This window comes from Gnatocerus cornutus, chromosome 1 (assembly GCF_029298725.1).
Source record: "Gnatocerus cornutus isolate USDA-ARS CGAHR chromosome 1, icGnaCorn1.1, whole genome shotgun sequence".
NCBI classification, from domain to species: Eukaryota; Metazoa; Arthropoda; class Insecta; order Coleoptera; family Tenebrionidae; genus Gnatocerus; species Gnatocerus cornutus.
In genome coordinates this window covers 17,500,733-17,517,171 of record NC_142233.1, presented here as the reverse complement: position 1 = coordinate 17,517,171, position 16,439 = coordinate 17,500,733, and the positions used below count along the sequence as shown (strand labels likewise).

Sequence of the window (16,439 nt, the reverse complement as noted above, 5' to 3'; positions counted from 1 at the left end):
GCTACGTTGTAGCTTGTGACAATTTAAATCATTTTTTCTACGACCGTTTAACAATATTCCCATTATTTCAACTTTTTCGGTTAATAATGTTACCTATATTTCAAGCATGTGAATAATGAATTCATAGTTCACGGCCTTCAGCCAATCATAGGTGGGGATTTTTATAATTCACTGGTGCACTGAACCAATAAAAAACCCTTGGGTGGTTGCTATGACAATTTGTATTATTTCAAATCGTCCGCGCTTATGCTAACCTATCACAGAAAAGAAGCAGCGTTACCATGGAGACAGTTGTTGATTCTCGTGATCTGATGCTGTTTACCATTTCACGTTCTAAATCTAATTGCAGTGAACTACAGAGGGTTTACTATTAAAAAATGGATAGTGTTGATAGTGATTTGGAAAATTGTGCTCCTCCTGAGATAACTAAAGCAGCAAAAGCAACAACGGCCCCTTTACTGCCACCTAAATCGGGGAAACTTTATGAGACGCATACAAATCTTTCATGGACTGGCGTAAGGACAAAAAAGCAATTTTGGAGAATTAGCTGATAAGTATAAATCTTCAATACTTTGGACTCAATATTCCATGTTAAGAAGCACTCTTGAAATTCATCTTAATATAAAATTGGAAAATTACGGAAAACTAAGAGCATTTCTCAAACGCAAATCGGACGGATACAAACCAAAAAAAGCTTCAAAAGAGATACACAATTTCATAGAATGCAAATGACAAAATGTATTTGGCAACAATTTTTATGAAATAATCAAGAAATACATTGCTCTACGCCCTCCTGATGTTGCATGCCGTTCTTTTTTTCTCAATTATCAAAATGGTCGTTGCACAAGTCAAAGAATTGGAATTAACAAGTTTGCTTCGATGGGGAGACAAATTGCCACATTTTTGGATCTTCCTAACCCTAAATTGTATACTGGACATTCATTTAGGAGATCTTCAGCAACTTTACTTGTGGATGCAGGCGGCGACATCACGGCCTTGAAGAGACACGGAGGGTGGAGGTCCAGTACAGTCGCTGAAGGCTATATCGTTGACTCATTGCATAACAAATTGGATACGGCAGAAAAAATTGTTCAGTCGATACAAAATAACTCCATTATCAAGACATCAAAGGAGAATTTCACGATGGACATCACCACACCATCTCTAAGTATTGCAAACTGTCTGAATTTTACAGTAAATATCCAGAAATAAACAGGGTTAAAATTAAAATGGATTAAAGTTAAAATGTTCCTTTGTGAAAATTTAATTTCACTACTTGGTCGTAGAAAAAGTATAGTATTATATTCGCAATTATGGTCATTATTGATAATAATGACTAATAATAATGACTACCATAATTGCTCATATAATAATTATTATTGTTTATAGTGCAGGCAAAATAAACATGAACTTAGGAATAATTCGCATAAGGCTGATTTTTTGTGTGTACCTTCATTTTATTGTTCTAAACAAATTGTCAAAAGTCCCCATCGATAGGTGCGCTAAAAAAGTTACGCGGTGGTAAATATCGAAGAAAACAATTCTTTGCAAATATCTCGTCACGGATGATTCCAACGGCAAAAACGCCTATTATAAAAATTGTACCTTATCAAATTTGCAACAAAAAAAACTTGATAATATTTTTCATAGGATTAAGCGTTTTCAAGATATAATGTAACTTTTTTAGCAGCACACCTATAGATAGCCACTTTTGTCATTTTGTTTAGAACAATAAAATAAACGTCCAAACAAAAAATCAGCCTTATGGAAATTTTATCCCGAGCTTTGGAAATTTTCGTGTCTATTTTACCTGGACTATTATTTACACGGTCGATGGTGAACATGCGAATTTTCCGCATTGTATGAGGGGTTTATGCGCCCTCTGGCAAAACATTCAACATGGAATGAAGCTTTATTAAATATTTAAGAGTAACACTGATCATTATTAAATCATCATTCGGAGGGCGAATCTGCAGCGGCAAATTCGAGGGAATTAATTTGACCGACAACTGCAAAAGTTATGCAACTTTTGTTTTTATACAAGGTGGCCCAATAACTTAGTATATTGTTTTTTGGCAAGGCCAAGATCTGGGCGCCGCCCCCGAATCACAATAAATTTCCTCAATGATGTAGTATGTGGCATCTGAACTTCGCGTCGAGAGGACGTCCTGACAAAGGATAATCCAGTCGTAAATCATAACGCTGTCAGTTCTGCCTTAACCAAGAACAAACAAGCGTACAGAATAGCACCGGACAAGAATAGTGCGACAACTTGTCAGCCGCCACCGGAATCTATATCAATGGATTTGGAATTGCGTCGTTATCAGCGCAGACATTAGAAAAAGTCGAGTCGCTGCTTTTCCGCAGACAACAATTTCGTTTGATTTGCTTATGGGCCAATATTTCATGAACGAAATTTTGACTATAAATACCGCACAAACACTCAATTTAGTATATTTTTACGCTGGGTATATTTAGATGGCGTTGACTCATCTAAAATACAACAAATAAATCATATCTTATTCGCTGCAGCGGCCGCTTGTTTAGCTTTAATGTAACAGAATCAGGTAGCCTCAATCTGACATTTACCACTCTTTTCGTAGTTAACACGGACGGTGTAAAAAGGTTTTATTGTCTTTTTTATACAAACTGTTTGTAGCATCACGGGTGGCTCCGGAATGCCTGTCATACACTATTTTGCCGCTTTGTTGTCACAGTGTCAAAACTACGATAAAAATTATTCAATATCGCACAATGTTAACGATGGTTCAGTTACGGTTTTGGGTCCAAGTTTCTGATTTTCTGCTTCAAACCATAATTAGAACAGTTTTTTTTTGTCAAAACAAATGTCTGATAAAAAATGTAAACCCACATTTGTAAGGAGCGGCAAATTTAAGTGACATTGCATAGCGACCCTTGATGCAGAAACATTTTTTGTATAGTCAGCAGCAAAAGAAGTGAGCTCATGGGCGTGGTAAACAGTCAATGAGTGGTGTCGATAATCTGCACCCTCGTAAAATAAATTTGTATTTTGAGAGCGACTTCTATTAGAAAAAGACGCGAGAAAAAGATGGCGCAGACTGTTTTCTCTCATTTGTCGTAGTTTCGAAGGTATTGAGGAACTAGAAATTCACTTTCCGAAATTTTAATCGACCATAACTCAGTTATTTGTTGTGGAACGTGGATTTTGAAGCCGTATTTAGAATCTGTGCGAAATTCTGCGTCACATGAGCGAAAATAATGCGAGATTGCTCCAAAACAAGCGAGATATCGACCGCAATATATATCGACCGCAAGTTTTAGTCCTAAAGTTTTTTCGAAAAAATCAAATTTTTTCTGCCTAGGAAGAAAAGTACTTTTTGTGACTGTTACTATTTGAGACTTCCATCTTGTATGGCATATTTGTTATTAGGCTGAAAAGTGCCTTTTGCTGTCCCACAATTTAATTGCTCGACAAAAGTACCACTTTTCTGCCGTATAACTATAAAATCTACTATTTATTCACAATTAACACTTAGATCGACTTTTTCCCCAACTGCAACATTTTTTCCACAAGTGGATTAAAGTTAGTTTATTCCACAGTTACAAAAAAGTTTATCCACATCACGAAAGACAGAAAGTGTGTTAATAAAATGTGATTTTTTTTTTCGTTTGTAATTGTGGATTAAACGTTATATTGCACTCGTGTTCTAGTCACGCTTTATCCACTGATTAAAACCTCAAACTACACAAAGTTTCAATTTTTTTGGGCGACTTAAACTGAAAATGGAATTTTTAGACCTCAAAAGCGGCCAAAAAGACTTTGACATTTTTGGCCGAGCTATGGTGGCGCCATCTATCTATAGTTTTGCATATTACATCAAGATACCGATATTACCCCCAATTTTATAATGATTTGGGTAAAATCAAATCGACAAACTACTGAAAATTGCAACAAAGACGTGTTGAATTATTGAAAATGAACATGTCTATGAACTTTTCTGAAGGATTCATAAATATTTACAATTTATTCAGTTGTTATAAATGATCAAATTAATAAATCATAAATAAAATTTAATTAACTTGTAAATTTAATGACGTCGCCTAAAAATCTTTATCACGGCCAAAAAGTGCCGTTTTGCCCTCGCCTCGGTGATTAGCAAAAGGCTCGGCTAAAAAAAAGCACTTTATACATATAACTATTTTGTGCCGCTCTCATTGTACTGCGTTTGAACTAGTCCTAGCAATTCGCGGAACACCCGATACATGGAATTTTTCGCGAAACGTTAGAAAATTTATTAAAAAATTCTCAAGAAGCGCATCTCTTGAAAACTTGATAAGAACATTCGTCACCCGAAATGTGTGAAACTTGATTATTTATTAACCTCTGTAGATTTTTCACTGGCATAGGAGAAAGTGTGAACACGGAAACGCATATTGACTAATTCTTATGATTAATGGCGAGCAAGATTCAATTTGTGTCGCTCCGAACGAGGCTTTAATAAATGACCCAAAGAAATTATGTTTCATTCAGTCAAGAATTATGGATGACGAGCGAAATTTATAACTAAAGCTGTACCGGATCAAACGCTAAGCTAACGAGATGATTTAAGATCGATATTTTCGGACGGAAGCAATTAATGTCGGTTGCAGTTTCGAGCGAAGATAATTAGTTCAGATTAATTAGCAGATTTTCGCGGCGACATCTTTGGGTGGCCGCTTCTACTACTTTAAAAACCCAATTCCGGGTTAAAATTCTTGTTTGATGTCGCAATCTTCACTTGACCCACTTCCGACAACCTCTCCGGAGATGTAAATTCGGAGTTTCGCCTAATTTAATGTCTGCTAAACAAAGATTCCGGAATCCCCGGATTTATGAGCCGTTCGAATGCATAATGCATTTGCACTCCCCGGAAGAAATTGTAAAATCGGCCACGAAAATGCGATCTTTGAGCGTCAAAGGTTATCGAAAATATAGTTTCGGGTCAGCATTTCGTCCACTTATGCGTTCCCAGTCTGTATTGAAATGCCGGCGGTTTTAACAGTGTCACTTCTTTGTCTAGCTCTCCTCAACCCGTCGTGGTCGTGGATCGGATTCGAAAAAGCCAATCGCACCAACTTAAAGCGTAAGCCAGATTGCCTCCAACCGACAGGTATTCATCATTTCCCTCCTCAGACTATGAAAAACACTGTCTAGAGACGATTTATAACATCGGACCGATGGAGAACGGAGAAGTTAGACGGATTGAGGGAATGTGCGTCCAAGCCACCTGTTTGGAAGACAGGAATATCGAGTTTTCCGGGTAATTGGGACTTGCACGAGTTCACTTAGTTGAGGAATTTGCAGGTGCCCGCTGGTGGCTTTGAGCGATAGAGTTCGATGCAGAGTTTACCAGGGCGATTTAGAGAAGGAGTATCCAGAGTGTTGTTATCAAGTCAGGTGCAATGAAGATAACAGGACTTCGGAGGCTTATGACGGGTTCGTCAACGCCACGGATGTCGACATTAGGCGAAAAACGAAAGATAAAAAGGGAGCTAAATAACACGCAATAGTAGATTACATCAAAGGTATTTTAACATATTTTTTCGAAGCTTGTAATATATTGCAAATTAAAAAAAAATCTCCGATATTCACTGGCATAACTCTACCTCCATTGGCGCTCTCCACAAAGAAAACAAACAAATTTTAGAGTGTTTTAGAAACACGTTTTTGTTTATTTTTCATACGTTTTAATTAGATTACTAACGGACGCCTATACGCATAATGGTGACGCATTTTGGCGCCTGGACCACACAATCAAATCAATTCTTTGAGGATCTCCAGCTCGTTAAAGGAAATCGCCGATTGCCAGCTTTTACGATTCGCTACCTTCGACAACGAGAAATTTATTTGAGGTTTATATTCTGTGCAACCCAGTTATAAATAGCCGTTTGCTGCCGCACGTTTATGGGTGACTTGTCTGGGTGGTGGAGGCGCCCAAATTTACTGCGTGGATGGAAAACTAGCGCCTTAACAAACCTTCTGTCTTTAAAAATGGATTTTCAGTTGCAACATCGATTCTGCTGTAGCGGTTAGTTCGCTCAAATTCGATTTCCTGCCGAAAATGGTGGATTTATATTTAATTTTTCATCTCTTCGCCGGAAATTATGAAAGCAAGAGCTAGTTTTTTATTCTAATAACCTATTTAGGTCTCATGAACGGGACCTTGAACTGTTGAACAACAACAAGAAATAGTTATAGGAAGAAATTAATGTTTTACTTTATCACATCGTCGCGTCGTGTAGTTATTTGCGTCGACGGAAACGGGAAATTACACACCATTTACTTATTCGACGTGAAAATTCGTAAATTTCTTTCAATGGACAAGGCGGCAACGGCATTTTATACTATTTCCAGTCAAGGCTTGGGATTTTTCTCATGTTGGTACCGCTGGTCGCCCTGTCATTTAAGTAACTCAATTTGTTTTACACATGACCAGCTTACTGGATTTATTCGCTTACTGGTAAGAATTTTATAGAAAACACCCTAAAACCGAAGGGACAGTTTCAGATTATGTTTTATGACAATAACGCATTTATATGACGCGAGCACATATTTTACAAACGTCCATAAAAGTTAAACGAGTCGTGGCTAGGCAAGGAAAAATGCCACGACTAAGATTTATGTACACTCATCAGCAAAAGAAATGAGCTCATAGGCGGGTAACTCCCAACGGTTGGTGTAGATAGTCGAATTCAGCTAATAATTGAGAGAGTCAGAGGGCCAAATTTTTGACGGCTCGAAAACATCTTTGATAAAAAAATTTCAATTTTTCGTTTTTGAGATTTGGCCAGTTGATGGATATTTTGCTGCTCTTTCGATTGATGTATAACCATCGCCCCGAAATAACTTCTTGAAAATGACCCCAAAAACACCCTCTGATAATCTATTTCGGTTTTTATAGGGGCTAATTGAACGCAGAATCCCAAACCGAGCGAATTTTTAAAGTACGAAAACAAATAACTGAGTTATGGCCGTTTGAATTTTTGGGTTGTCGCCAGAGGGCTAAATTTTTGAAGATTCGAAACAATTTGTGTTCAATATCAAGCGAACTACGACAAATATTAATTCAATTTTTCTACTAAGGGCGTAATAACATGGGATTCTAAAAATAGCTCTCAGAATAAGAATTCTCTAGAGCACAATCCGCCATTGACTAAATTTAATTTGACGGTTCTAGAGAACAAAAAAAAATTCAAATTCCCCTGTTATTTCCCCATTTTCATTAATCCGCAGAACACCCGGTATAGTATATGTAGTATTTAAAAGAGGCACTGCAATTAAAGGGCAAAAAAGAAAACTGGAAATGTCAAGATAGACTTGATGAATAGGAATGTGAATTGGCGCCGGTTCAAAAATTCAAACTGTTGCTGTTGCCATGTTTTGAATGTAGAAGAACAAAATGCCCGTGTTATTAGAAACAGAACCATTTGATAAAATAATTTACTCCATATATACAGGGTGTTATGTAAGTAAAAACCACCAAACTGTTACAGAAGTATTAGCGGGGCGGTAAAAATTTAAAGTTTTTTCTGCAGTTAGTATAACTGCAAGATTTAAGAAATCAACTAGCTAATTTGAAAAGACAAAATGTCACAAATGATACACATGACATTTCTCATGAGTTAATCACAAAGGTCACAATTTCGAATTCACCAATCACACATGTTTATTATTGCGTTCCTAACCAACAAACCAACCAACAATGTAGGGGAACGCAGGGTAATGGGAGCCATCGGGCAATGGAAGCGATAGTAATACAAGGAAAAGTAGGCACATTTGCGCGATCGTAAGCACTCGACCGCTTTCGTCAACCATCGTCAAACTTCGCCCCAAAGACACAAGTTGTTAGCGCCATCCGTTAAGTCACGAAGAACGGTTGTGTGTTTTTCGCTCCATGCTTATAAAAAACTGCCGATTGCCAGCGCCAAGGTAAGCTTGAAGTTATATTCTATATTTATTTTTTATTTGTGTTACAAATAGTTCATTGAATTAATAACTAAGATCTCATTTAAAGTATGTTTAGTTGAATTTTCGAGCCAGAGTAAATATTATGGCCCAATTTCCCAAAAAACGTTAAATGGGCTCTCATTACCCGCATGTGTCGGGTAATGGGAGCGATTGACTTTTTTTGTAAAATCGTTATTGGACCTCAACCGCTGACTGTAATTTATTATATTTGTGATTGAAATATACTTAAATAATTAATGTAAGAGTTCCTAATTAAAAATTATAAAAATGTTAACAAGTTTTTATCAACATTTTCCCTTAGTAGGCTCCCATTACCCTGGTTTCCCCTACACCGACCGTGTTTCAATATGATTTTCATCTAGTCGTTTATGATTTCCCGTACAAATAAATGCCGCTTCACAAAAATAATGATAGGAATGTTGGTTAAAATACTTTCAAAAATTATAAAGTAGACCCTGATCTAGGCCAACTGGATGGTTGAAGAGATAAACTGACTCAACCTCTGCTCAATTTTTTTTGTTTGTTGTTAAATTCTTTCGCTATTGGCCATTTTGACGTTTGACAAGTGACAATATTGACAATTGTCCAAAGTGACAGGACTAGTTCAAACCCAGTACAATGTGAGCGGTACAATCTATAAGAATGTTAATTAACGAGAATGACAAATCCGCGTTCAATTTAAAAGTTCCGCTCCCGATTACGTCACCCGTGGGCAATCTTCGCCGCCCCCAATTACACGGCGACTCCTTTGGTCGGAATCCCCCGCGACTTGTATATCAATACCGGAATAAGATTAGCCATGATACTAACGATAATCTCATCGACGACAGGACTCGTTCGATTAATAAAGCTCGAAATACTGGGGCGGACGTTGCCACCTCCGCCCCCGCCGCCGGCACTTTTGTCGTAATATAAGCCGGTTGAAGTTTCGCCTCTGACGTCATTTTCGCATAGCTATGGAAACGAGCGCGAGGTCTCTCATGGTATTAGGAAAAACCAGAAGACGGGAGAATGAGGAGGATAATGGCGGGACACGTGTTCAATGGATGGGGGATGTGCGTGTGCCGTAAAATTTGACGAAAACGTGACGAGAATTAGTGTGGGTAAACAAATGCAATGATATTGACAGTTGGAGATGGGGCGGTTTCACCTTCCGTACGTTCGTTCGATTTATGGCGAATGAAATTTTGGAGTCGAGGAAATGAGTGTAGTCACGTTTCTACTTTCCAAATAGTCCAGGCAAAATTAACATTTTTCGTAGACCTTCATTTTATTGTTATAAACAAATTGTCAATTGTGCGAAAAAAGTTCGTTACGGATGATTCCAACGGCAAAAACACCTATTATAAATTATCATTATCAAATTATCAAATTTGCAACAAAAAAAACTTTATAATATTTTTCGTAGGACTAATCGTTTTCAAGATATACAGGGTGTCTCAAAATTTGCGAATTCCGAATTCAGAGTGCGGTAGGGGGAACCCAGTGCTGCCGGTAAATAGTTAAAAAAAAATTTTTTGCACTTCCTGAAAAAGATGTAAGCACTTTAAGCACATCCTGACCTATCTTATGATTTCTATTTGTATTGCTTAGATACGTTCGAAACCTCGTAACTGACATTGTCAAGTAATGTCAATTTTGCCACTTTTAAGCAGCTTGCTCACTAAAAAGGAAGACGCACATCTAACTGACGACCCAACTTTCGTGTGCTAATTTTTAGATCGTTGCGGTAAGCGGCAAGAATCTGCTTTTCCATGTATGGAATCATTAATACTAGCGCGTCCAACGACCAAAAACTCTTGGAGTTGGCTGACGCAGTCGATTGGGCTATCGCTCATGGTATAGGCGAGCAACTACCACAGGTCTGTTGTCTGATGCCTCCAAAACCAAATAGAAGCATGCGTATTCATTATTTGAATACAAATCCATCGTTTAAGTCAAATTTTTAGCGGGGTGACAGATTTTGACAAAATTTATAGTTGCCGTTCCATTTTTAAGAAAAATTACAAAAATTTAAGATTTGTTAACTCTCAAATAAAGCAAATTCTTCAAGAAATTGGTTAACATTATTATTATCCACAATCATCTACACCATAAATAACAATAAATACTGGAATTTTTACCCTGCATTTGAAGAAAATGCAGTTCAAAAAATGCACATTCAGATCAATGTATCTTTGTGGGGAAGTCTCAAATCTTGTTTTTTTTTTGTCATACAATGGTGGACACTGAATCTTGGACAGAATTGTCATTTGATTGTCAAAGTTTGTAAACCGGGCTTTACGGAGGACGTTTGCTCATAACCAAACTTTTAATTTTTGATTCAATTGTCATTTTGACATTTTAGCAATAATAAAACCACTCGACTCCTATATTCATCTTCGCCCATGACCAAGTGTTGTAGCGCAAAACCAATTCTGGCTTTCTTGTGGCCGCATATCAATTGTTATTGGTGGCATATCGCAGAAATACGTTTTCAAAATTTGTTTGACTTTTATATTAACGTCAATCATAATGACAATAAAGCTAGGATTATATCGAGACTTTTTGAAATGACAGGAAAGTACTGTCTAAGATTCTGTGTCAACATAGTATTTGAATTACTGAAGTAATTCTCTACAACGCTCTGAACTCGGAATTCGAGAATTTTGAAACACCCTGTAGTGATTTTTTTTAACTTTACAAGAAATTATCTCTTTTTTACAGCATCTTCAAAATAGAGTACATTGAGCGCTTTTTTTATAACAATACATCGAAAAAGTCTAATCAACCAGATTTTCTAACATCGTATGAAATTAATCTTCTTTAAATTGAATTTCTTTGTGTATATTTTCTCCAAGAACTTATAGTTTCTGAAGATCCTGAAAGAAATAAAATTGATAATTGTATATCTTCGTTAAAATCTCACACTTTGGGGCCTTTTGACATTTTGTTTGTAACAATAAAATGAACCTCCACACAAAAAATCAGCCTTATGGGAATAATTCCAAGCTTTTGAAAGTTTTGTATCTATTTTGCCTGAACTAGTTGGGGCTTTTTCACCTCCCGTACATTGGATTTATGGCGATTGAAATTTTGGAATCGAGGAAATGTGCACAGTGCAGTCACGTCTCTACTTCCCAAACTAACACTAGCAGGAACCTCAACTTCCGCCATTATCGCGAGCAATTGCCTCCAACTGGTTGGTTAGTGCCAAAAAAGCCATCATTGTGGCTAAACAAAGATAGTTTTGGCTTGCGAATTTCCGTTATCTCAGTCCGTCCGAGCAAAGAAAATTTCGGTAAAAAGCGGTGTTTATTGCTCCGTAACCGGCGCTTTTCTTAATGGTGCGGTCCAGATATAGACCTATCATCTCTTTCTTTTCTATTTCCGTCGCCATTGACGTCATCTAGTTTGTCTTTAATACGTCATTTCACACTTCAAACATTTGTTTGTCGATTGAGGTCGTAACGAGATACTAAGGAATATCGATTGGAATATACGGTTTCCATTTGGGTTTTTGCGAGGCGGAGAGCGATTGATGAATGGACGGAGAAAATCCAAGAAAAATCTTCAATGAGAGCGCCAAGATCACTTAGAAATGCATAAAACAGTGACGTTAAACTGGCGGAGACTTTTTCCCCCAAACTTGAAGCAACTTCTCAACTTGAATGAGTTTCTGCGGCGTCGGCTTGTGTTTTCCCTAGTCGAACAATGTCGCTTGAATCGAGAATTTGCCAAACAGAGCACTGGCGCAGTGTAATTAACTTGAAATTTCACACCTTTTTCATTACGTCGAATTTTTCGATGACATTCGTTACGCCTTTTTCGTTCTTTTAATTGAATTTTGCGCAGCGCTATTACGATTACGAGCGCTTTTTACAAGTTTAATCACACATGATGGAATTTTATGGTGGAAAACTGTAATAGAATGTTATACGATTAATTTCAGCCGGATTCGTTTATTTCAGTCCAGGGGCTTTTATTGACTTCACTTCAGTAAATGGAAGCAATGTACCGTACGATAAAAAGAATGGCTTGATAAGTTAGGCGGTGCCCACGCAGTAATAACAAGCATGTAAAATAGACGATAAAGGTCCACTCCTACCATCGAGACAAATTAATTTGTTAATGCGCACTATGTTTTTTAACACAGGATTTGGAATCTGCGTGAAATTCTGGGTAAAACGAGCACCAATAACGCAAGTTTGCTACAAAAATAATCGAGAAATCGACCGCAGAAGTTCATTTTTACAAGATCACATTTTCGACTAATTTTCGTTTTCCAAAAAATCGCGAGAAAGTCGTTGGTCAAAACTGTCGCATTTTTCGAATTAGCACAGATTATTTCGAACCTTCAAAATTTTGGCCCTTTGGCAATTTCAAACGCTCCAAATTTAGTTATTTGTTGACGGAGGAGAAAAATAATGGTAGTTTTGGATTCAGCGCGAAATTCTGCGTCAAATGAGCACCAATACTTTAAGATTGCTCCATAAATAAGCGCAATATCGACCGAGACTGAATTAGAGACCAAAAGGCAACTTCCATACGAAAAAAAAAACTTTTAAATCCGAACTATCAAAGATCGATTTCTAAGCTAAAAAATCACGGAAAAACGATTTTTCTTATATTCGTCTTAATTCCGGAGATATCGAGCAAAATCGTTTTCAAACCTCCAAACTTTTGGCCCTCTGGCGACAACCCAAAATTTCAAACGCCTCTAACTCAGTTGTTTGTTGACGTACGAGAAAAATAAACATATTTTTGGATTCAACGCCCATATAATGAGCCCATATAACTAAAATTTCCATAACAAATAAACGAGAAATCGACCGAATTACATTTTCAGAGGGTGATTTTACGGTCATTTTCAGGACAATGTTTCTGGGCGAAAACTACGTTTAATGTTATTGAATTATATATCGATGGAAAAAGCAGCTCAAGGTCTATCAACTCACAAAATCTCAGATCAATGGAGCAAGTAGTTTACGAGGAGCGATCGAAAAACAAAAAATTGAAAATTTTTGCCCAAAAAAATTACCATCGAATTTTTTACTTTTGAGGGCTTATTCTAGAGTAGAATGAGCCGAGAAAAACGATGGCGCAAACCGTTTCTCAAAATGTTTTTTTAGTTTCGGAGATATCGAGCTTTGAACATTTTCCCAACTAAAGATCCAATATCCAAAACTTTGATCGCTCATAACTCAATTATTTTTCTGCCGATCTTAACGAGTCTTACCGTTTTGGATTCTACGTAAAATTCTGCGTAAAATGAGCACAATACTTTAATTGCTTCATAAATAAGCGAGCTAGCAACCGAGTCTGAATTAGAAACTAAAAGGCAGCCAACTCCTAGATTAAAAAAATAAAAATTTTGAATTCAAACCATCTAAGACCGATTTCTAAGCTAAAAAATTTGAATATGTTTGTCTTAATTCCGGAGATATCGTCATTTCCGAAACCTCAAAATTTTGGCCCAGGCAAATTTCAAACGCCTCTAATTCCGTTATTTGTTCTTAAAAAAACAAGGGCGGTTTTGTATTCAACGCAAAATTCTGCGTAAAATGAGCCCCAAAACGCAAATTTCCAAAAATACAGCGTGAAATCGACCAAAGAAGGTTCAGAAACTTTTAGGCATATTTTTTTGGTCGAAAAAAATCAAATTTTCCCTCAAGAAAAACAACAAAATCGTGAGATTTCAGCAATTTAAACTCCGAATGTAGGCAAACTTGCCAATCGTTAATTGCGATTAATAAAATCGCCGTTCATGAATCCACGGCTATGTAAAAAAACATTGTGCGCATTTACAAATCCAACACTAGGAAATTTAAATTTTTTTAGTTTGGATGGATTCCGTAAATACAAAAAAATGGACGTTTCGGAACTTTACCTGCTTGTATATCTATTTGATTTTAGTATTCAATTTGCAAACACAAACGAGCGCCACGAGTAGCAAATCCACATTTAATTAAAACTTTCCAAAATCATCCAAGTAAAAGTTGAGACTTTGATATTAGCAAAACCTTCCAGCAGAGACATTTCCCTTCGTCTCTTTATAATAATTTCGACTTCGATACAAACTCAATTGAGGGAAAATGTTTACAGATGTGTTTATTGGTGGCTCCAAGATGAGCAAGAGCAAACATTAATATCCCGACGAGACTTGCTTCTTCCCATTTACCGACGTTGCAATGTTAACTTTGTTCCAGCGCGCTTTGACTTTTTTATTGAAAATGGAGATTATTGAAATGCGAGTGTCACCTCTGAAAATAAGTTTATTTTTCTCCAGATCCGATTTGGTTCGATACTAAGGTCAGCGGGAAATTTCCTTGTCTCCCGGAGGGGCCATTCGTCTCTGGAAGATGATGGTCACCGACGGAATCGAGTGCGAATTGCTGCGATAAAAATAACGCGGAGACGAAAGAAAATTTAGATTGCTTCCGTACGATAAGAAGTTATTAAATCAGATTGTCATTGTATTCTATTGCGCCGAGGTTTGTACAAAAATGCCCAATTCTTGCATTTTCCACCCCGTCGGGCGAGATCGATCGTCGAAATTTCTACTCTGACGTCGGTGGGGATGAGTGACGTCATGACCGGGCTACGGCACCCTTTCCTGCGAAGTAGGTCGCAGGATGACGTCAATCCAGAGAGAGAGCGACCGCAAAAATTCTAGGGTGGCGAGAGAAACGGCAAAAAAATTGGTTCATTCACGTCCTTACCAAATTTGCCAATCTTCGTTTATTTAAAGTGAGCCGATTTACTGCGTCGTAAAATCATTTTATAACTTTACATAAATTAATTGGAGCTATTTACGATTTCAGGTGCTTATTCGAGTGGTGTGTGGCGAATATCCGAGTGGACGTCGAATTCGACGAGTGGAGGTATTTCCTCGTGAAATGTCAGGGGTCGGCCGAAATTTTTATTTAGCTCTTGTGCGAAGAGATGGAAAGAGTCAAACTCAATTAAAAATTCTGCCGATCTAAACCTGAATTTGAGAATAAAAATTTATAATTCTGACAATTTTAACGCTACGAAAATGAAATGTAGACACTTTACTAGTTTGAACTTGTTTATCATTTACGCCAAATTTTAAAATTATGGACCAAAAGAGACACATTTTAGAATTTTTTATTTCATGAACGAACAAAAATTTCGAATTTAAAAAAAAAATTATAATTCTGATAATTTTTATGCTACGGCAATGAAATTTAGACAGATTACTAGTTTGAACTTGTTTATTATCTATGCTAAATTTTAAAATTGAAGACCACAAAAGACGATTTTTAGAAATTTTTATTTTATAGATGGACGAAAATTTCGAGTTTTTTAAAATAAAAATTCATAATTCTGATAATTTTCATGCTACGACAATAAACTAGTTTGAACTTGTTTATCATTTCCGCAAAATTTCAAAATCGTGGACCAAAAAGAACACTTTAAAAATTTTTATTTTATGGACAGACGAAAATTTCAAGTTTTTGAAAATAAAAATTCATAATTCTGATTTTAACGCAATAACAATGAAATTTAAACAGTTTATTAATTTGTTGCTTATCATTGTTTATCATTTCTGTCAAATTTAAAAATTGTAGACCAAAAAATACACTTTTTAAAATTTTTTATTTAGTGGAGGGACGGAAATTTCTAATTTTGGTGCTTAAAAATTCATAATTCTGATAATTTTCATGTCACGGCAATGAAATTTAGACAGTTAACGAGCTTGAACATGTTTATCATCTGCGCCAAATTTCAAAATTATGGACTAATAGAAACACTTTTTAGAATTTTTTATTTCATGGACGGACGAAAATTACAAAAATTTTTTTTGAATATAAATTCATATTTCTGACAATTTTAACGCGATGATGATGAAATTTAGACAGTTTATTAGTTTAGATTTGTTCATCATTTCTGCTAAATTTCAAAATCGTGGACCAAAAAAGACACTTTTTACAATTTTTATTTATGACAGAAAGAAAATTCGAATTTTTGAACAAAAAAAAATCATAATTGTGATAACTTTAACGCTATGGCAATGAAAGTTTACTAGTTTGAGCATGTTTATCATTTCCGCCAAATGTCAAAAGTTTGAACCAAAAGACACACTTTTAGAATTTTGTATTTTATGGACGGAAGAAAATTTCGAATTTTCGACCAAAAAAATCATAATTCAGACCATTTAACCGTTATAGCAATGAAATTTAGACAGATTACGAGTTTGAACATGTTTATCATCTCCGATAAATGTCAAAAGTTTGGACCAAAAGAGACACTTTTTAAAAAATTTAATTTAGTGGACGGACGGTAATTTCGAATTTTTGTGCATAAAAATTCATAATTCAGAAAATTTTCATGTTACGGCAATGAAATCTAAACAGTTTACGAGTTTAAACATGTTCATCATCTACACCAAATTTAAAAATTGTAGACCAAAAAATACATTTTTTAGAATTATTTTTTATTTTGT

General features: G+C 36.2%; 2 protein-coding genes across 4 annotated transcripts in view; one reads left to right on the top strand and one right to left on the bottom strand.

Annotated features, from left to right (window-relative positions):
- Window positions 1-16,439, bottom strand: part of Dgk (diacyl glycerol kinase 1) — a 48,968-nt gene that overhangs the window by 14,961 nt on the left and 17,568 nt on the right. The window lies entirely within an intron of this gene.
- Window positions 4,993-5,564, top strand: LOC148180664 (uncharacterized). 2 transcript variants are annotated; one of them, XM_088049768.1, is made up of 3 exons: window positions 4,993-5,105; window positions 5,156-5,282; window positions 5,403-5,564. In XM_088049768.1, exons 1-3 carry the CDS (start codon window positions 5,006-5,008, stop codon window positions 5,530-5,532), a joined length of 357 nt encoding a protein of 118 aa, XP_087905894.1. In that variant the 5' UTR covers window positions 4,993-5,005; the 3' UTR covers window positions 5,533-5,564. The 2 variants fall into 2 exon arrangements, with proteins under 2 accessions (XP_087905894.1, XP_087905895.1); XM_088049769.1 differs by having other exon boundaries at window positions 5,327-5,547.